Source organism: Apis cerana, linkage group LG11, assembly GCF_029169275.1.
Source record: "Apis cerana isolate GH-2021 linkage group LG11, AcerK_1.0, whole genome shotgun sequence".
Lineage (NCBI taxonomy): Eukaryota > Metazoa > Arthropoda > Insecta > Hymenoptera > Apidae > Apis > Apis cerana.
The window spans coordinates 4233007-4258699 of record NC_083862.1 but is presented as its reverse complement, the minus strand read 5'-3'; the positions used below and the strand labels follow the sequence as shown (position 1 = coordinate 4258699).

At 17.6% G+C, this 25693-nt stretch overlaps 1 protein-coding gene across 4 annotated transcripts in view; it reads right to left on the bottom strand.

Moving 5' to 3' along the window:
• The window catches only part of LOC108001252 (cytohesin-1), a 161436-nt gene extending 139078 nt beyond the window's left edge, over nt 1-22358 (bottom strand). For 2 of the 4 annotated variants that reach the window (XM_028668396.2, XM_028668398.2), the window contains exon 1: nt 13559-13637. Coding sequence is in view for 1 of the 4 variants with exons in the window: in XM_028668395.2 (XP_028524196.1) it covers nt 13559-13632; nt 22190-22268 (153 nt within the window). In the remaining 3 variants the exon portion in view is untranslated. Of the gene's footprint in view, nt 1-13558; nt 13638-22189 lie in introns of those variants that run through there. The other 2 variants (XM_028668395.2, XM_062081463.1) reach the window with 2 other exon arrangements.
• Between the last annotated feature and the right edge of the window lie 3335 nt (nt 22359-25693).

Genomic DNA, 25693 nt, shown 5'->3' with positions numbered 1-25693 from the left:
TATTAAATTTGACAATATATTTCAAGATCATTAAAATCAATAAAAAATATCTTTTTATAAATAATTACCAAAATTTATGATATACTCCATTAAATACAATAATTTTAATTTTATTAATAATAATTTTATTAATTTAATTTTAATTACAACAATAATTAGAAAGTATAATATAAATATTTTTTAAATGCATCAGATTAAATTTTATTAAATGCAAATATTTAATTACAAAAATCAAAATATTTATCAATATGATTTGAAATAATTTTAGAAATTTATAATACATAGAAAAGACTTATTGTATATATTCACATGGAATATTCCATTCATAATTTGATAGCAATTATAGAATACTATTGATAATAAATTATTTATGTTATTCAATGATAAGACGTGTTCACGAACTATTTGATGAAACAAATTTGATAACTTATATACAAGATCAATTAATATCATGAATTAAAATTATCTGTTAACAAATAAAAAAAGTTAAATATCAGGAATAGAAACAAACAATATTATAAACATAGTATACGTGGCGCCCTCATGGTGTAAGAACAGTGATGAACTGAAAGCAACCGAGGATAAAGATGGAAATCTATAAATTGTATTACCATTCAAAAATATTATCAAATATTTATTATTAAATTTATTATTATTTATTAAAGATAATTTGAATCTTAAAAAATATAATTGTATTTTTTATTAAAAAAAATTATTTAAACATTCAAAATTATTATAATTACAGGTAAATATTAAATTTCAAATTTGTATTTGAATCACTAAATTGTTAAAAAATAATTATATTAGTTATTATTTATATTCTTATATATTTAGATATTTTGTATAACATGATATAATCTTATTTTATATTTAATTGTAATTGATACTTTAAATTAAAGGAACTGATAAATATTGCCATCTTGGAAGTCAACATCGTTTCGACAATTTCAATTACTAATCATCGTTACTTAATTTTAAATACTACTTCGAAACTAAATACATATTCATATATTTCGTTCTCTCTCACATTTATTTTATGTTTTTACCGAAGACATTCAAGTTCGTTTCCCTTCATAATGAGTTTCTCTGACAAAACACTTCGCCATCTATTCAATTTCCTCATTGTTATACGTCTTCCTCCCTCGAGAAATAACGGTTTGATTCACAATAAGTGCAAAGAAACGTGTAAAAAGTCTATTGTTACTGATAGAAAACAGCAAAAGCGGTAGTAAGATCAAGCAAAATAACAGAAGCAATCTTGATTTTATCTTTCTAAATATTATCTCTCTATTATAATATTAAATAATTACCAATAAAATTGCGGATATTTTTTAAATTTTTTATAAATTATAAAAATTTCTAAAAATTTCGTTGATGCATTGCGATATGATTGAATCATTTTATTCATACGGTTTTATATAATTGTGATATTTTTAAATAATATTATCCTTCTTGTGATTTTTTATTAATAATGCAATATTATAAATAAAAATATAAAATTTTAATAAACAAAATATTAATACAAATTTATAATAAAATTTTTATGAAAGATATTTTTTTCTTTTAATAACTTCTTTAAATTTATTTTATGAAAATATTCTTTAATAATGAATTGCTTAATATTTTATATTCCTATTTTAAAATATATAATTTCTTATTTCTCGGAATTGCAAAAAAAAATATATTTTATTTTAACAATATTAACATTAATTTATTCATCATAATATATATATTTCTATTTTTATTAATTATATTTTTATTAAATATATTTCTATTAACGCATATTTCTATTTAATACATATATTTCTATTTCTATTTAATTTCTTTTTTTAAAAGCCGCATATCTATTCTATTGCTGTCAATTTATTCTATTGTTCTTACTCTCCATATATAAGTTCATTTTCATCCAACAAAAACTTTCATTTGTAAAGATGAAATAAATAGTATCCTATGAACATTTTAATCTTCCGAAATTATACTATGCGTAATATTCAATAGAAATCACCATTTGCATTAAACGAACCAGTTGTTTCAATCGAATCATTTCATATAATTTAAGCATTTAAAAATTTTAATATTTATACTATTTTATTTAATATTTTATTGAAAATTGAAAAATTAAACAATTATTAACTATTATATTAATTTTAATAATAAAAATAATAATTTCATAATACTATAAAAGAAATATAAGTTGATGACATTAAAAAGTTTAGTAAAAAGAACAAATTGTTAAAATTTATGCTTTATATTTTAATAATAATCATATAATGATTAATATCTGTGAAATTAAATATAGTCAAAAATAATATATTTATAAGATTTTTGTAATTAATTTAAGAAAAAATTCTGATGTTATAGTATTTATATATAAACTAGTAAGAAAATAAAATATTTATAATATAAAAAATATATTCCTAAAATTTTAAAATCCAATTCCAAAAAATAATAAGATATGTTGTTTTGTGAAATACCTCAGAATTCAAGACAGAAAAGAAAGTTAATTATATGCAATTATTTGGTTCCAAAATATCTATTATGGTTTAATTAATATTGAGACTAATGATTAATTTTAACAATATTAAATAAAAATATATACATCATTATAGAATGGATTGAATTTACTTTCAACATTTTCATTTTTAATCTTCCATTTATTAAAGTTCAATTTTACTTATTTTAATAATTAAATATATAATAATAAAAAATATATATATAATAATAAAATAAATATTAGAATAAATTCTTATTAATATATTAAATAAAATATTTTCTTCATAAAAAAATAATTTTTATTTTCTATATAAAAAATGAATGCATTTAAAAAAAAATAACAATTGTGATTTCTCAAAGATATGCAAAGATATAAATTTAATTATATTCTAATCTACAGATTTTAAAACTTCCAAAAAATCATTTACAACATAACTGAATTTTTTATAAAAAATAAGCAAGTAAAACGTATTATTCATTGATATCATTGATTTTAATTAAGTACTTTAATTATTAACATTTTTATCTATGCAAAATTCATTCATTTTTATAAATCAATGTATTAATAGTTAAAATTAATGTCATTAAATTGTTTATATTTATATTTAATGAAACCGATTTTATAATATATATTTTTATATTTTATGTTATAGTTCATATTACGTATTAAATCGATATTTCTCAATGTTAATTTGAGACACGATTTCCTTTTATAATATTCAGATAAGTTGTAACCTCTGTGCTTATCATAATTATATAAAAATAATCTTTAATAACATCTTTAATAAAATAAATATAATATTTTATTTTTAGTGAATTACATGCATGCACGAAGTTCACTGAAAATATTAATGAAATATTAAAAATTTATAGAATTATATTTATAATATTTCATATTCTTATAATATTTATCATATTACATTACATTATAATGTTTTTATATTTTTTTAAATATTCATCAAGCTACATAACATAATTTATTATATAATATATAATATAATAAATATAAAATAATTAAATAAATATATTAAAATAAATATTTATAAACATATATGAATATATAATACGATATAGATATAGAAAAGTTTTATTATAAAATTTCTTATATAATGATTTCAAATAAAAATTATATCAATCTTCTTGATAGTCACAATCCACAGATTAAAAAATACTGCACTAAATATCATATAATATATGAATTTTACTTTAAATATTTTATAAATTTTTTCATTCATTATGTATATAAAAAAATATAGATATTTTTAGAATATATATCTAATTATTATAAATATTTTTTATATTTAGAATTAATCTCGAAAATTTTAATCATTTCTAATATTCTATAATTTCAACAATAATAATTAATTATAAACGATGATATAAACATTTTTCAAGTATCAAATGAAGAGGACATAGAGGATTTTCTTGAAGAAAACTAAAAATGGTTCAGTACAAAATTATCGAAATGATCTAAGCTCAATCTTCTTTCCATAGATGGATTCGCGAGAGATAAAAAAAGCACCTGACCAGTCTTTATTCGTCTGTACTTAGTAGTACTACCGCTCCCTCTGTATATATAGTAAACACAATGAGAACACGATGCGCATACAACCATCGTAGATTGCATGTAGATTTAAAACAAGAAACCCATACAATGTACGAGAAATAAAACGCGACATTGAAATAAACAGCGAGCCATTTTGAGTCAATGCTTGAAGTACATCTACTGCTCCATCAGATTGTTTACATCTAGAAAATCATTTGTAAGAAAATTTTGTTAAGAAAAATCATTATTTTATAAAGAATATTTAATAAAATAAAAAATGAAAATTTGATTTTTCTTTAATATATTTAATGCGAATGATATGAATGTGAGAATTTCCTATTCTATGGAGGTTGATGCATAATTTCTAAGAAATGAAAAATAAAAAAGAAAGTTTCATATTTGGTTTTCTTTTTGTATACATTCAATATAAATCAATTAATCATAACAATGTGCATAGTTATTTTAAATTTCGTTACATTTTTCGCTGGTTTACAATTGCTTTTTGTATATATTAAATATATATAATAATAATAAATATATGTAAACCATCAGTAATCTGTTTTAATTTTTAGTATCATATCAAATATATTAATGCAATATTCCATAATTTTTTCAAGATAGTGATATATTATATTCAATTATAGTATGAAAATTTTAATCAATTTCAAATAATAAAACGCTTTGATATTTATTATAATTTATTACTTAATATTTAAAAAGAAAAATATAATATAGATATAATAAAAAATTAATTTTTGATTTAACTATTATATCAATAAAGACATAAAAAATAGGTATCTATAACGTAACCAATAATCATTTTTAATTATCATATTAATTGACATATGATATTCATGAATATTATTAATTTTATTAATTTTAATATTAAATTTAATATTATTTATAATATTAAAAATTTCTATATTAATAAAATTTTTATAAATTTTTTCTACAAAATTAAATTTATTTTTATAAAATTTTGATAGAATTTTTTCAATTTGAAATATTATATTTGAGATCTTCAATATATCAATTGAGAAACACTTTAACATATAAATAAAATGCATTCAAACAAGAAATTATATTTTATTTATTTTTTTTTAATTTAATATTTAGTTTAATCAGAATTTGATTATATTTAATTTTATTGTTTATTTTTATGTAAATAGAAATTATATAACATATACATTAAATTTTCATAAAATTCTATTTATTTTGATGAAATTATTATTCCAATTCGTTAATTATATTTATAATTATTTTTATTTTAAACTTTAATTTTTAATTTCAGTCTTTTTATAAATTTTAAATAAATTATTAAAGTTTTTAATATTTTTTTTAATTAATAAGATATATAAGTAAATACAATAATACCATTTAATTGTAAATAGCTACTAAAAAATAATATAAGATGAACTGAAATCTATTTTAAATTTTAACTTTCAGTTTTAATCCACTTATAAATCCTAGTATTAAATTATGTGAAAATTTTTAATATTTTATCTAACATGATATTATAATAATAAATAATCAATATTACTTAATTATAAATAGTTGCTAAAAAATATAAGATGAACTAGAATCTGTTGATAGAATTCATTTACGTAAACTCATATTATTTAGTCGAAAAATTAAAGGAAAATATTAAGTGCATTAAAAACATCGAATAGATAAAATTAATCTTAAATAAATCCTTGTTTTTTTATTGGAATAAATGTAAACTATTATATATATTATCATCAAGATTGAAAACGAAACTCACGACATATTATCTTGCATTTGGTCAAGAACGATAAGAGCATTTACATAGTCTCGATGACCAAACCAACGATCAAATTTGATAAATTTTTCAAGATTTAATTTTTAAAATAAATTTCTCGATATAATTCAAGTTTATTTAATATAATATATATAATAAAAATGTATAAAAGTTATTTGTCATATATTTATTTAAGATTAAGATGATATATATATATATATATATTTTTTTTTTGCTTTTTAATTGAAAACAATGAAACTAAATAAATAATAATATGACAATTAATCTGCATTAGGTCTATAATATTTAATAATTTAAAAAAAATAATAATACAGAAATAACTTTCTTTTTTATACATTTTTTTTATACATACATTATATTTATTTTTTTATACATATATGTATATCTTATTTCATATAAAAATATCATATAATTTTTTATTTGGTATAAAAAAGAATTAATAATAAATTTAAAATAATTTTTTTTATTATCAATAAAAAATAATATAAAAGGAAAGTTTTTTATTCAAAATAATTTTGTTATACAACACTTTAGAAAAGAAGAATTCAATTCAACAAGAATGCAAATTTCAATATAATTGAAAATAATATTTATCTATTAGATATTAATAAATATTTGATTATAATGAATAATCTTCAATTAATTTGCAAAAATTTATTTTCATTAAAAATTAAAAAATGTAAAAATATGCAAAAAAAGTATAGAGAATGTGAAGAAAATAAGATGTGATTTTATAAAAATTGAAAAAACTTCATATTAAATAATTTCAATAGTAGACGAATTATTTGAAAATGATAGAAATATTGTTGCATAAGAATATTATTGATTCTAATATTATCTATTATAATATAATGATTATAATAAAATTAAATTTCTTTAATTTTCTTTAGCAAATTATTATTATTATTATTATTATTATTATTATTATTATTATTCTTTTACTTTGGCAGTTATAATGAAATTATATTTATTGAAGTAAATTATATATTTATTATGTATATTTATTGCAATAAGTAAAAAAAGCATTTTATATATATGATCATATTTACAATATATTTAAAATAATATTTGATTTTTAATTATTTTTTGTTGATTTACTCAAATTATCTAAAAATAATATTGTCTTTTACAGTTTTAGAATTCATTTAACAATTTGGATACAATATCGAACGAATTAATTATATTGTAAGATTGAAGCCTTTATTTCATTAAATTTATGGTTTCTGATTGTGATAAGTAATCAAAATACATAAATTAAACCATTTATTTATAATTTTTCGTACTTTTATGAAAGCATCATTTCAATCATGTTTCAAATATTTTAGATACTTTTATACAAATTTTTATTTGTTATAAAAAAACTTATATAATTTATAATTATTATTATATAATTTAAAGAAAATTTTTATCAAAAATAGAAGATTATTATAATATGAATAATATATAAAATATAGAATATAATAGAATATAATAAATTATCAAATATTTAATTAAGTCAATATATTTAATCTAATTTATTAAATTACATATTTTCTCTAATTAAAATTTCATCTTAAATCTTAATAATTTTTATCGAATTACGATCTATTAATTTCATTTGTTAATCACAATTTATATAATATATAAAACTTGTTATATGTTATTGGTTAATTTCAATGACATAAGTGCCATTGATTATAGATTCAAACAAAAATACTATGTTAAAATTTACATAATCAATATCTAATGATCATATATAATGAACAATTCATTTTCTAAATATAAATAATATTCAATTTTTAAATTTTATAAATCATTTTCCACTAATTAAATATTGTATTAATTGTATTATATTTTTCACTATTAATTATTTGATTATGTAAAAAAAATTTATGATAAAACTTTTCCTTTATTCATGTGAAACAAAAAAAAGAAATATTCATAAGAATGAATATTATTATATTATATTATTATAATTTAAAATTCTCATAATTGCTTGGCGATTTTATATAAAATTTTTAAAATCTTAAAATTGTATTTATATTAAAAAATTTTCGAATGATTCGATGTCAACTAAAAATGACAAAATAAATTTCAATTTCTGAATTGAATAATTGATGAAATTCTTTCAATTTGATTAACATTATATTTACATGGACATTTATGAATGATTTAAGGTTAATCAAATCAATTATATATAAAAAGTTGCTTTATGTAAGTATGATTTAAATATTGATCTCATGACTTCAATGGAAAATAGTATTTTTATATTTTTTTATTAATCACTCTAAAAATTAAATCAATATATTTTTTTGATAAAAAATAAGACTAAACTTAATTACATAATATTATATTTATTCATTATTAGTTTAAATAATAAATATTAAATAAAATCAATTTATTTATTACTTACAAATAAATCTTTCAAATTCCTTCAGATATTCATTATTCAAAATTTACTTAATTATGATTAAAAAATTAATTCTAAAATTCTATTGTTGATTTATAAATATCAATTTTCAAATATTTTCATACATTTTATTCTCATTGACTTTCCTATTTTTTTATTATTATTCATTGTGCGAATAATATTATTGTGCAAAAGCATGATAATATTAATAAATTAAAAAAACAAACGATTTATTCACATTTTCAATATATTATTCCCCTTTTTTTAAAAATTCCCAGGGTACAACAAACAGCTGATATTATAAGTATCGAGGTAAAAGATCTCAAGACATCTGTTTCAGGTAGGAAAAAAAATCGATTACCATATTTGCCGGAAATCACGAGGATTCCACAACAGAATGAAATGAAAAAGTCAAAATTATATGATTATTTCCTATAATGAAAAAAATTTGTTTTCGATATTCCAATTTTTATGCAATAAATATTTTTTATAAAATCAATTTTTGAAATATTATAAGTTTGAAATTCTAATTTTTTTCTTTCGTTATATATATATATTTTTTTTTATTTTTCTTGATAATTTTTCTTTTTATTATATTAATAATCATAATATTTTCATCTTTATACTATAAATTTACTGATATTTTAAAATAAATATATTAAAAAATACAAAATTATTTCCGAATAATCTTCTTTAATTTTAAAATTTAATTTAAAATTTTTTATCTAAAATTAATTTATTTAAATAATTGATACATATAAAAAAACAAAAATTATCAGAATGAAAATTTATAAAATCAATAATAATATTTTTTAATTATTTGCAATATCTTAAAAAAATTTGTTGATTAAATTCAGATTTTAAATTCAGATCTTAAATATTATTATAAAAAATAATTTTTTTTTGCTAGTAAAAATCATGAACAAAAAATTTTTCTTCTATTGCATTCTATATTGTAATTTACAAGTTTTGATAATCTTTTTGATTCGACCCCTTATCACAATTGTTACTATTTTGAAACGGAACGCATATGCTGATGAGTCATTCCTGTTAGATGAAACTGATGAGTGAGATCATTCCTTGCTTATTACGATAAGAGATCCAATTACGAAACCGTGTTCTAATGCGACGTTTGTTGTTCTCTATTATTATCATTATTTTCATAAAATCATAATAAATATAACAAGACTATATTGAAGACTATATTGAATGTGCGATTCTTCTAACATGTTTAATTTTATATCTATCCTTTCGTTTCAATTTCTATATCGCGAGAAAAATTGATAAAATAAATTTTTTTATTTCTCTATTACTCGATGTAAAAATATAAAAAATGGATTTATACAATTCTTTAGTAAAATATTTTTAGCTAAATCTAATATAAAATCCAAAAAAAAAAAAGAAATAATTTTAAAAATATTATACATATATATATATATATTATATATATAATCAATCCTCTTATAACACAGTTTTTATACAATATTTAATCAATGGATTTAATCAATGAATAATTATATTTAAATAAAATTATATATTTAGATAATATACAATATTTAATCAATGGATTTAATCAATGAATAATTATATTTAAATAAAATTATATATTTAGATAATATACAATATTTAATCAATGGATTTAATCAATGAATAATTATATTTAAATAAAATTATACATTTAGATAATATAGATTATCACATTTATTACATTAAATAATATATAAATGTTTTCATTACATTGTTTTTATTAATTTCTAACATATTCTATTGTATTAGTTTTGCATTATTAAGTTATTATTATATTAAGTTATTATTATATACAACACAAAACAAATTAATTATGTTATAAAAAGATTGATTGTACTATATAAATATAAAATATAAATATAAAATAAGAATGTTAAATCAATATTACATAAAGTAAATACAAGAAAAAAATAATTTAAACTTTTATTATATAAAGTGTTAATATATTCATAAGACATTTTTGGAGAATTAATTCTAAAAAATAAAATAAAAAAAATTGGATATATGTTCAGGCTTATATTATATTAATTAAATGATATTGTTAATGATAAGTTCGTAATATTGATATATATATTCTTATGTGTATATATATATAAAATTCAATGTAATACTAGTAACAATTAATATCTCAAAAATAATTTGTGGCAATCTGATAATTTGTGATTCTTAACACATATATATATATATATATATATAGCTCATAATCAAAAAATAATGAAGTCGTAAAATAAACCGAAAAAAGTCATATTGCTATTATCAATATAATGGAATTGACGATATAAATATAAAATCTTAAACACTTGATTAGAATCATATGAAATATTAAATCCATTTTCAATATTTATTTTATACGAAATTATAATAAAACAGAAGTTCACATTTATATTAAAATTTTTCTCTTCAATTCTTTTTCTTTTTAAATTTATCCTTTCTCTATGTATAAAAAATCTGCTAACAAATTTAGTTTTATTGAAATAAATTTTGTAAACAGAAATATATAACAATAACAAAAAATACTCAAAATATTCCAAATAATAATTATAATTTGCCTGTTTTTTAATTATAAATGAAATCTCATTTATTATCTAAACTCTTTGAGTTTCTACATTTATGGAAAATTTATTCATTTATTTATAAATATACAAAAATTTATTTAAAATTTAGTAATGCATAATATATAAAGTTTGGGAAATCAATGTTTTCAATTTTTTAAGATTTAATTTTGGCTTGAATTTTATTATAATTTTTTGATTATTTGATTATTTTATATCTTTTTGTATATGATGGATATTTTCATGTACATTAGATTTTTATATATTTAAATTTTTATAAATACATAAATATTATCAATTCAATGATTAAAAATTAAAGTTAAAAAAACATCATGGATATTCATACAGTTGGATTGACCAAGTCTCAGGATTGAATCTCGAATAAGACTTTTTGACACACAAATATCTTCAGGTAATGATAAATACTTATTGTATAGAAATTAAATAGCATCCTTCAAACAATCTGAACGATTTTATTGAGTTTGTATATAAATATGATCGGTATTTATTTTATAAATATTTATATAGTTGTGTGAAAGAGATTTGATATTTTTATTTAACAGTTATTTTGCCTTTCTTTTCTTCTCTATATACACAAGAAATATTTTAAGAAAGTTTAATATTTATATTATAACATGAAATTGATTAAATTGTTAAAATTTAGAAAAATAAAGTGCACTATTTTATTTATCAATTTTTTAATACTCAAATAATTATTACGCTATCATTATATTGAAACATCAAATATTTCCGTCTGATATATACAATAATACAAAAAAATAATACATACAAAATATATTTAGAATTCATTATCACACAATAAATCCTTTTCTGAAAAAAATTCGAATATTTTGTTTAAAATAAAAAAAGTTTAATACATTGCTTTATTCTTTTTTTTTTCGTATTTTTGAAACTTAAATCTTGAGTCTTATTAATCTTATTATTAAAAATTAGCGGCATTCCGAATATGCTAAAGTATATATATATATATATATATATATATATATATGCTAAAGTATTAGATAAAGTATTAGATAAAAAAAACAGAATTAAAATTGACACGTAGATATACGAAGACCTAGTTCATTCTATTTCGTTTTATCTAATTACAATTAAATTGCTTATAATTAAACTATATGTATTTATGCAAAATTAAATTTTTATGAATATTTTTTTTATAAAAAAATTTAAATAAAGATATATTTTATTTTATAAATAAATTAATTATTTTCCAAACATAATGCATAACCATTTTTTAATATTTTATGCGTTTTTATATATCAATACTTTTGTGTATTTTATAGATTTATGAACATTCAAAATTTTCATAAATATTCATAATTTACTTATAATTTAATAAGATTTAATTGATATACAAAAATTTTATATGTCGACTTTTGTGTTTGTTTTATCTTTAAAAATCTTCCAAATTATTAACATTTGTAATATATATAATTGATTAATAATTATAATAGTATTACAAGCTGGATAATTTTTGACGCAACTATATGAAATTCTATAATGTAAAGTAACAGAAATAGATTTATTTTATATATTATACAATATTATAATTATAATTATACAATTTTCTTATCATAATCCTTAATGTCTAATAGATGATATTCAATAAAGTACTCTTTTTATTAAAAAATTTTTCTTCATTATATTAATCTTATGTTTCAATATTTTTTGTATATTTATATTTTATTACAGTTTTTGATTTACGTATTCTAAAATGCGATCGAAAATATATCATGTTTAATCTTTTTTTCAGAAAACTATAAAAAATATAAAAAATATATTGATAAAAATTTTAAAAAATTGTTATATTGTAATATTCCGTCTATTAACTACAAATAATTGTTTTTTAATAAATAGTAAGAGAGATATTGTATTTATACTTTCTATTTTTAAGATATAAATAATCATTTTAATAATTTTAATTAATTAAGATATATTTAAGATATAAATTCTTTTTCTGTCTCTCAAGTTAATTAAATAAACATGTCGTATAATTTTTATATATTATTCTTTGATTTATTGTAAAAATTAAAATTTATTATAATAAAAAATGAATCAAAAATGTTTTACTATTAATATATGTTATCATTTACAATTTTTAAGTACATATAAATGTTAATTATAATAAAAATATATATATAATGCATTAATAGAAAATCTAAAGAGTTTTAATTCTCAAAATTCAAGAAAAAGTTAAGGAAATAATTTAACAACATAATAATTACGAATTGAGATAAGAGTTAATGATACAAAATACAAAAAAATAGTTTTATACAGAATTAATTATATTAATTTATAATTAGTTATATATTGCAATACATCATTGAATAAATAAAAAATATTATTCACGTAAAGAAAAAATTATTAATAGCACAAGTTATATTACTTAAAAATTTTTTCGAAAATTTCTTTAAAGATTTTTTATTAGATTTATTTTTTAAAAAAAGTATAATTTTTAAATCGAGAAATTTTTTGATATCTTCCATCGTTATAAACATTTAAATGTACTTGTATAATTATTTATAATAATTACTTAAAATAAAAAACACGAATCAATGAAGTATGCCTATTATCGGAAAAATTTCAACAATAAATCGGCGTACATCAATTTTCAATATTTTCTTATTAAAATGTTGAAAAAATTATAAAAATTCGAAATCAGATAAAATTGTAGAGAATTATATTTCGCGATATTATTTCACAGCTACAAAACCGCAAAAATAATGATAAGAGATCGGCAATTGACTTACTTGTATTTCGAGTAGCAGTTCCGTCTTCTTTCGTCTGATATCTATTAGAATCTTCTGATGTTCGGGCGTCAATTCTGTTTAACAAAAGAAAAAATTATTATTTATGTATATATTATTCTAGTATCTATTTATAAAATTGAAAAAATTTATAATACACAAAAAAATAACTAAATATAAAAAAAATAAAAAAATAAAAAAATATTAAATATATAAAAATTTATTATAATAAATATAAATTGAAATAAATATTAGAAAATTTAAATATTTCCATATGGATTCCATAAATAAAAGCATGTTTCAATTATTATTAATAATAATAAAACTTTACAAATTAATTAAGTAAGAGCTTTACAAAAGTTTAAAATACTTATTGATGGTAATAAGTACAAAATAAATTTTATGCGAAAAATTTGTATGAAATTAAAATGCTAATGATTATTTTATGGATTTTGGAAAGATTGAACATTATATATAGCATTTCAAATTTTTTTTGTGTTCTATATTCAAACATTAAATAAAATATTTAAATTAAAATTTTATTATGTGTGTTCAATATTACTCATTTTCATTTTTACATATATCTATCTATAATATTAAAATACTATTTCTTTTGGAACTTTGTAATTACTTTATATAATTTTATAATTATTTTTAAAAAAATTTATTTATTAATAAAATATTACCCATATTATACCCAAAGAAATAAAAATATTTATTTAAATAGTACAATAAATATTATATAAATATTTTATTTTCTTTAACTCATTGAAAACAGCGATATGATTTAGAGAATATTCAATTTTCAGAGTTGATAATAATATAATTTATTATTTTAAAGTTCTCTGAAATTAATATTAACTAAATTAATAGAATAACATATTTTGACAATAAAAGAATGATAAAGCTGATTCCAAGAAATTCCAAATATTGTTATTTTTATCATAAATGTTGTTGAAATATAATATAATTGAGAAAAATAGTAATAGTAACGAATTAAGGATTTTTCATAATATTTATATTATAGATTGAGTCATAAATAGTTGCTTTGTGAATAAGGTTTTAAAAACGAATTGCATATATGTGTTTTTAATAAAAAATTAAATTTTTTATAAAAAAATATGTGAAAAATATTATATAATAATATTATATAAAAATTATATGAATAAATTTCATTCAATATTTTTATACATTTTTTATATTTGATTAAGATATAAAATAATATAATAATCTCTAAAGATGTCTCATGTACAAAATGTTAATCTTAATATTCGAGAACAATTTTTATCAATTCTAAATCAATTTTAAAAATCAAAACAAACATAAAATTTATTATATTTAAAAATATGGATTGAGGTTTTTTTATTAAATTATAAACAAGTTCGTATTTAATGAAGCAATATAAATAAAACGAAAGGATTTCCATCACAGCACTGTTTTTATTCCTCTTTCGTTCAATAAAAATTGAAACTTGATTATAATTTAATAAATAAGATTCAACAAATATTTATATATATATGTGTAATTCTTTTCAATTTATTTTTACTCTTAGAATCGATCCTTGTTAAGTTGTTTCAGAAATATAAATATTTTGTAAAATGAAAAATTAATTCTAGATACCAAAATAATCGTAAAAATTGATATATAAAAATGTTGATTAAATCTTATTTATTATATTTTAAATAAGTTAATTTTCCTCTAAAAATATAGATCCATAAGAAGGTCTATAAAAAACATCTAAAAGAAATGGTGTAATGTAAACATATTATCACTTGTCGTTAGGATGTTATGGCATTCATGATATTGTACATTTTATTTTTTAATTATGTTTAATTATTTTTTAATTAATGTGTTTAATTATAATATAAAATGAAGTAAAAACTGAAAACAAAAAATTGAAATTTTTTTATTCTTTTAAACAATATGTGAATAACGAATAGCTAACGTTATTTATTTCAACGTTGAAATCAATGTGTATAGATAAACATTTCGCATATATAATAATTTGCAGATATAATAATTAATGATATTAATTACGAGAAAATTGACTTTAAAATCGATTTTAAATTTTTAACTTTTGGAATCAATATAAAATCGAAAAAATAACGAAAAAATAATAAAAAATATAAAGTCGATATCAAAATCGAAATAGGAATCGTAATATTGCTTTAAAAATTCTTTATAATAATTATTTAGGATAAAAATTTTCTAGATTTAAAGATTTTTTTATTAATTTCTTAAGAAATTAATAGATAATCTAAAGTTAAAATTTTATATTAAAAATTATATTAATTTAATTTTATTTTAAGTTAAATTTCATATTGATCGGAAAAATATGATTTTCAGAAATATAGTCAATTATTATATTGATAAAGAACAGATTTAAGTCTTTTAAAGATATTTTATTATATTAATTAATATGTAAACATAATTTTTAATTAATTTTAATAATTATAATTTTTAATTACATTATTTTAAAATTACTTTAAAAATTATTCAAAAAATAATTTATTCTTGAAATAAAATAATATTTTATATATTTTATATTTCTATTTTTTATTTCTATTTAAAAAGAGAAAAAGGAATTTCTGAATGAAATCTAAAATAAATATTTTTGCAATTAAATAATATTTAATATTTCATTTAAAAAATTACTTATTATTTATTATTGTTATTATCTATCTGATTTCGATGAAAATAATTAGTTTTCTAATAAATAACTTCAAATTTTTACATTAATATTTTGGTTAACATTATTACATGCTACTATTATTATAAATATATAGATATATTATATTTACATATTTTGAATTTTAATTTATAAACGAGTTTTCTAAAAAAAAAAAATAAATAAATAAATAAAAATTAGATATTCCTTAAAATCATTAATTTTTTATTATTATTTTTCTAAATATTTTTTACCTTAAATTCCTTTAATTAATGAAATCTTTTTTTTTTAATAACTTCAATTGCAATACATTACTCATCAAATACTAAATAATATTATGTAAAAATAATTATTTTTAAATTTTTATTTAAAATAAATTTTGTTCAAATCTATTTATTATTTTATTTTACAATAATTCTCTAATGATTTCAAAATGAAATATAAATATCTACGATATTTATAGAACAAAAATGTTTATGTTAAAAAACAAGAATACAACGAATTTTATTTTAGCAGTCCATTAATTTTATCATCAATACTATTATATTATGTATACTATTGTACTTTTCAAATGATGTATACTAAACTACTTTGCAATAATAAGTATGACATTTCTATTAATTTTTCTTTTATAAAAATCATTTTATAGATTAAAATTATTATCAATGCATATTTTTTGATAATTTCAATGTCGGAAAATATTGCAAATAAAAAAATATATTAAATATAATGAAATCTCAAATTTTGAATGGTTTAAAATTTAAAAAACTTGAAACTCAAATAAAAAATTTGAAAGAACCTGTTTTCGCATTTTTTTAATGTTATTTGTAAATATTAAAAAAATTAAAAAATTAAATATTTTTTATTTGAATAAAGTAACATTAATAATTTATTCATGATATTTTTATATATAATATATTATTTGGGAAACATTGCTATAGATCAGAATTAGATCTGTATATTTTGAAATAAGAATAAGAAATAAAAAAATAATTATTTCACATAAAATAAATTTATTCATGATAATAATTTATGTTTGAAAATAAATTAAAAATTTTCAAAATTTATTGCAAAAATTAATTATTTTCAAATAATAATAAGATTTAATAAGATTTAAATAATAAAAATATATATTTTTATATGTAAGAAACAAAAATTTCATCTCGAATCAAAAAATACGAAATTATAAATATCCATATATATTGTATCATATTAAATATATATATATATATATATATTATTATATATAATTATATATATAAAATATTTATTAGAAATACTATTATTTATAATATATTTTATTATTTGAAATATTATTTCAAAATAATATTTGTATAAGTTGATATTGAAATATAATATTTAACCATTTCTTTATTTAAATACTATTTCGAAATAAAACTTTACTCGCAAAATTTTTTATCCCAGAGAAATAAAAATATTTATTTCTATTTATCTAAATCTTTTAAAAATCTATTTTCTGTAGCCCTGATTTTTTTTTTTTTAATTCATGTTAAATCGCACAACAATAAAGATTGATTTATTACTCAGAGAAACAAGTATACCATTTTTCGATCACAAAATATGTTTACGAAACAGAAACTTAATTATTCAGAGAAATAAAAATATTCATTTTTATTTATCTAATTTAAAAATCTATTTCGCCTAATCCTAATTTTTGCCAATATTGTAAAGTTTTAATTCATACTAAATCGCACAACAAGAGAGATTCATTTTATTACTCACAGAAACAAGTATGCCATTCTTTGATCACAAATGTATCAATGTGTATACGAAATAGAAAAAAAAATCGATCAATTAAATGAACAGATGCCAACGATTAATAATTGATCCTGAACTTGATTGAGCAACAACTAGTTTCGATTGAAGCAGTGTTCGAATACAATAGCGCATCCTCGATGACAGATCCAGGCTGAGGAAAGGGTCTCATTAGAAGCAATTTAACGACATATCTAAAAATAGGTCTTTCGAATTAAGGCTGGGGTCGTGGTACACGCACTGAATAAACGCAAATAGGATTAAACTTCGAAGGGGAACAAATGGCGAACAACCGAGTTTTATTATACACTTTGAATCGTTTTTCTGTAAACTTTGATATATTATAATATGTATTGATATAACATATATTAATAAAATATATGTAATAACATATGTAATAACATATATGTAATAACATAACATATGTAATAAAAATCATGAGTTATATTTCATATCTTTCTCAAGAGTTGAAAAATAATATTTACATATGAAAAATAATATATACAAATAATATGTTAAAAAATTTGTAAAATCGAAGTTAGAAAACTATTATAGAAAACTATTAGTTAGAAAACTAATATAACTTATTATAAACGTGTTATTTTATATATATACGTGTATTTATGTATAATACTTATATTACTTATATAATATATAAAATATGAAATATAATATATTACATATAATTCTATACATTATATATAATTTTTCCGATTATAAATAAAACATGCAAATTATTATATGTTTGAAAAAATGATTTAAATAAGAAATTCAAAGGAGACATAATTTAACATAATTAAATTTTTTGTAGATAATCAAATAAAAATTCTTTAAAATCAATTATTTTTTGAATTCTTTTTTTATAAATCTAATAATTTCGTCAATTTTGTTGTATATTTTGTGTATGTATATATATTTTTATGAATAATAATATATATATCACTTGATTTATTTCAATAAAATAATTATAACTATTAATTTAAAATAGTACTTTAATATATCTAATTCCATAAGTATCTGTTTATAAAGTTTCTTTAAGAAATATAGAATTAAATATTATATATATATATATATGTTTTAATATTAATTTAATAATAAGAATTTAATATTAATTTATATATATATATATATATATATATATATATATATATATATATATATATATATTTATTTATTACAATTATATATATAATTACATATTTATTACGATTATTACTGATGATTATTAAATGTTTCGGAAATAAATTTTCAACTAAGAAATAAAGATTATTTTTCTAAATAATATTCTTCAATTTATTATTATAGCCTTAAATAAATCGTCTTGTGTCAAATTTTTTTAGTGATCAAAAAATAATAATTAGTATATATAATTACAATTAATATTTTTACTTATTAAAAATAATTATTATTAATCACTTAAATTTGAATAAAATTTGCTTATCTTTATTTTAATTCAAAATAAAAAATTGGATATGTAATTTAAAAATTGTATAATTTATTGTTCATTTATACTAACTGATATGTCAGCAATTGAAAGCCTTCATATCATTACACCACGCGTAAACATCAATTCAATAATAAACAAGAATGAATGTGTAAATCGCGTATGGATGGATCGTGCCGTATCGAATAGTAATTATAAACGAATCCTTATGGAATAGTGGAATGGACTTTTAATCCCAATATGGTTTCATCAAAACTTGGAATCTCTTTGAATTTTATCAAACATAGAGAAGGATAATAGATGAAAGAAAAAGAGGATCGAAAGTCAAAATTTATTAATAAATGTACTTGTACTTGTAATTTCGAGGCGTGCCAATGTAACTCTCCATCCTTTAACAATGATAAAAATATATTTTATTATCCAATTTTATATTTCTAACATAATTAATTTATAAATAAATAAATTATATAAAAAAAATTAAATGATATAAGAAAATTTGGCAATCGCTATAACTTGAAATATGATCAATAGATGAATCTCATTAACAAGTTTTCCAAAATACTAACTCATACTCTAATTCAATTTGATTTTATCTTTCTTTCACATGCACACATAAACTTTTCTTAATTTATTTTTTATTCCTATGACATTTACAAAATTTCATTTTAATTAGCCATTAATAATTTTGTAATAAAAATTAATAAAAATATTAAATTTTAAAGGAAATTATTATAAATAAAATATTAAAAATTAATCTATCTATTAAAGTATCAAATATACTTTATTTGGAATTTATAAAAACAAATTAATTTATAAAAACATAAAAACATAAATAATATATACAGAATAAAAATAATGTTTAAAAATTTTTAATATTTTTCTTTTTTTAAATGTATTGTAAAAAATTAAAGATAAATATATTACATTATTTATGTAAGATCATTATGATTAAGAATATTATTTTGAAATATTTTATCCATATAATTAACGTTAATAATTATATATAAATAAGATCAATAAATATAATATATATATATAAAATATATGAATATAAAAATATATAAAAATAATAAATATTCATCGTATTGATCGTTTTTAAAAAAAATATATAATAAATGATGATATAGAATTACGAGGATTACTAAAAAAAAAATATATAAGATATGACAAAAAATAACTTTATACTATAATCAAATTAAATTTATTGGTCATATATTTTTTAAGAATTAATTTTTTAAACAATTTGTTTTATATTTATTTCCTCAAATGTTCAAAAATTATTTTCATTTTATTTATATCGCAAATTACAGGACACCTTGTATAATTACTTAAATAGCATTACCAACGAAGATATCCAAGCGATTTAAATGCTAAGGCAAAAATACTACCAGTAGAATCAAAGCATTAACCTTTAAACATCACGAACTTTAGATTACGTTGGTTCCATCAAATGGTTACAACATGTACAATTTTAATCTTGATAAAAAAAAGTTAATAAGCTAATTTATGTAAATAATTGAATCTTGTGATCGTATATTGCAATCGAATCGTATATTATAAAAAATATGTAATAATAAAATTTGATTTAGAAAAAATTCTGGAAGAAATAGCATATGTAATAAAACAATCAAAATAACATAATTATAGATGAAAAGATACGATAAATAATGCAATGCCCATGTCGTATAATTTGCCGTTTACTGAACGAACGTAAACATGAAGAAGCGAGAATAGAGAGGGGAGCAATGAAGGGAGAAATTGTGAACTGTTTCATATGCCATTCATAATGCCTTCTGCCACCTGCACTACATCGTGAGGGTACCGTATGATCTCGTGGCTCGACCTCCGCATGAGGTTATGTAATTCGAACGGAAAGTACGCTAACCTCTTCCTTTTACGCGACGAACGGAAAGATGATCGGATTAGGCTAGGTTACGTGAAGAAACAAAACAATTAGAAACTGTTACTTCATCTAAAGTATAAGGAATACATAATAAAGTACAATATATATATATATATATTGTATACTTTCGATAATCACGAAAGATTCGATTGATTTAAATACTGTTAATTGTAGAATCTTCAAAACTATTAATCTTAAAACTGTGATATGTGATTCCGATACAATTTGCGATTTTTAATAATGTTGTAACAATATAATGTTGTATCAATAATTACATTATTATATTTTTGAAAAAATTAAAACCGTTAAAGATATTAAATGCGATACGGCGTTTTGCGTAATCGAATGATTCACTGAGATATTTTGTTTTAAGATGAGCAAATGTAAACAGAAAAGATAATCAATATACGTTGAATACTTCGAAAAATTTTTCTTTTCAATATCATCTATTCGAATATCGTATAATATTAATTGAGAATGAATATAAAACTGTTTTCATAAGATTCTTAATTCCAATAAATCTCTTTCTCATTCAATCTCTTTCATTCTATCTCTCTCTTTGATACTACGAGAAGCTGCATTTTTGTTGACAGATGGGGATGAACATTCAAAAGACTTTGAACATTCTATGATGTTTTATCGAATATTCGAAAAATTATATATTAAAAAATATCTTATGAATCTCGTAGACTTTATTGAAAAAATAAATTTTCCTTTTGTTTATAAAATATATACAATGGAAAAGGAGAAAGAGCGCGTGCGCTCTGACAGGGAAAACCTAGATTTTTGCCAGGTTGCTGTTCATACAGACAGATATATTAAATTTATTGAGAATTTTCTTACCTGTTGTGCCGAACTGGTCGAGCTGGTGAGCACCAGAATTTACTCCCGCACCCCCCAAACCGTCCAGATCTTGCCACATTTCCGAAAAACAGGCACTTTCCGAACACACGCACGCACAGAATTACCCACCTTCACTTAAGCGGCGCCATTTTCACTGTATACTGACTACTCTGTGTTCAAGCGATATAAACGCCCTCTTCCATATCGCAAATCAAGTGTGAACTAAGATTGTGGCATTATAATGGCATTTTTTATCGGCATTTTTATTTTTTTATTTTAATAATTGAATTATTTAATGAAAATACAAAAATAATTTAATACAATTACATATATACATAAATTATATTAAATTGTTTTATTTTATTATATATTTATAGTAATATTAATTTACAGATAAAAATGATATGTCCTACAAAAGATAAAATTTTAATATATGTATAGAAATGTTGGAAAAATACAAAATATTTATAACTCTAAAATCAGTTGAAATTTAATTTATATATAATAATATGGAAATATTTATTTTTTTATCTGTTATTTATTATTTATAATTTATTAATCGATAAAAATATCAGAGTTAACTTTATTATTATTATTATTATTATTATAATGTTTATATTAATAATTTTGATTATTTTTATAAGTTTTGACTTTTAAAAATCATAATTTAAAAATTATATGTTTTTAAAAAATCCATATTATTAACCTATATATATTTAATAAAACGAACGTAGACAGATATACAAATGATATATGTTTTCTAAAGTAGAAACTGGTAAAATATAGATAATTGGTTGATGAGACTGTTGGTAATGCAGGTTTCTTACTTTCAAATTACATTTTAAATAATATATTAATTAAATTTTTATTTAATTAATATTAATATTAAAATTAAATTTGATTTACATTCGACTTATAATATTTGAAATTTGTTTCAGTTTTAACCTTACGTTTACTTTACATTCAAAAAATAAGTTAATTAATATTAGATTATGTTTTAGACATTCATAATTTTAAATAAATTATTTTAAAAATTATTTACGTAATTTTAAAAATTGAAACTGATATTTTTAATTCATCAAAATCAATTGATTGATAAAAAATGGATAAAAAATAAATGATTATATAAATTAAACTTTAATTTTAATAATAATAATTAAAAATAAAATTATTTTGTATCTTTCTTTAAAATAATTTTTATCATTATAATTTTATTAATGTATGATAAGTAAGAAAATGAATTTATCAAGTTCTTTCGTTAACTTTGTTCTTGCATTTATGTATATAAATATGAATATACATAATTGCATATTATTACATATGTACATATATATAATATGTGCTATAACGATATTGTATAAATTATACAAATATAAAAAAACTAATGAGAAGACAAATATTTATTGTTAATTCTTTTTGTTATTTAACGAATATTAAATGATTATTAATTTTAACACTTGTAATTCATCATATAATGCAGTATAAATTTTTACATAATTATTTTGCAAAATATCCTTATAATTAGATGACATATCATGTTATGACTTCTAAAAATATATATAATAATCTTTCATATACATTACGTAGTAAAATGCAATTATATTATTAATCGTTTCAACATAGAGCGTGACTGATATTTATAAAAATTATATGACTGAGTCAAGCGAAAAATTGCAAAGATAACAATTGCGAGTTGTAGTATAATACGAAAATATTTTAAATTATATGTTACAATCCAAGGTAACATTCTCAACGTTCTTATTTACTTTTCAAGACATAGAAAGAACATAAATTTAGATGCATATATATTTCCGCATAAAGATAATAGTGTTGTTACATGCAAGTGTTTGTCACGAACATATTTTACATAGGAATATTTTTTGCATGTTTTTTGCGCATAATTTTAGATTTTTATTCATTAATAAATATATCGAGTGTTAAATAAATAAATGTATGGATTTTGTAATTACAAAATTTATCATTTATTATTTTTGATTAAAGAATATGTCATTAATTATTGATAATATATCTTAATTTTTTTATTTAATATTACTTCAAATTATTATATTAAATATTACATACATATATTTATACATTACATTTAAAAAAAATAAAATAATAAATGCATTTTTCTTAAATCATTTTTTTTGTTTAAAATATTTTTTATATATTTAAAAATAATTAGTATTCAGTTTAAATATAAGAAATTAATGTACAATATATAATTATATGTTTGTGATATTTTTAATAATTAAATTTTTTAGTAATTATGGATTAATTAATTATGAGAAATAAAATGCATGAGATATATATTTTAAAACAATTTTAAGTAAATTTTAAATATTTATTTATATAAGAAATACAATATATATAATATATATGTTTCTTAAGAAATAATAATATTATGCGTATTATCATTTTATTCTTGATTATACGATATGTAGTATATATATATTTTAATATTATTTTAACATTAAATGATAATCATAAAATTTTTTATTTCTAATAGTAATAGTAATTTTTTTGTGCTTATTTAAATATGAATTTTTGAGTTTGCTTAAAGTATATAATAAGAATACATATTCTACATATTACACAAAATCATCTTTGATATCAATCAAAATCGATTCGTTATATTTAAACATTTATCATTATGATTAAATAATTATTTGTCAAAAAAATCATAATCCATTAATTAAATAAAATATTAGGATTGAACTTGCGAACAAATAGCAATTTTAATCATCAATCACGATTAATAATTAAATGCTTTAATTAAAATTGACAATTTTTATTTTTGTTTTATTTATCTATACTGTTTACTTATTTACTTTTATTTATGTACTGTTTAATTATTTATTTATGTTTGATTTTATAATTTTTTTATATTTTATTAAATTATCATGAAAGTTATCAAGCATCATATAATCTATATTTGTAAATATATACGATTTATATTGTATATATATATAAATATATGTTATATTTTAATTTTATATTTATTATATTTTATTTTTATTTCTATTTTAATATAAAGAATTAAAATTCATTAAAATATTTTATCGTTTTTTATCATCAATTAAAGAGTAATGTAAGTCATAATTCCTAAGTCTAGAATAATCTAAAATGTCAAGATAAAAGATAAATTTTTAAAATATTATATAAAAAATTTTTAAACAGAAATAAATTTTTAATTACAACTTATTGCTGAGGTAATATAATTTGTTTTCTTTTGTCATGAGATAATTATTTCGATAATAATTGTCTTCTAAAGATATCATAATAATATCATTTTCGCACTTCTTATATCAATGCTTGGCTAATAAAATTATTTTTCAATTTAGATATTTTAATTTATAATATAATAAAACATTTGAAAATCATTTAAACTTTGCGACAATTTTTTGGATATTTTTAAAATATAAATTGTCTTTCTGCTACTAGAGCAAAAATATAAAAAATAATAAGTCATACAATAATTTTAAAAAAGAAATTTATAATTAT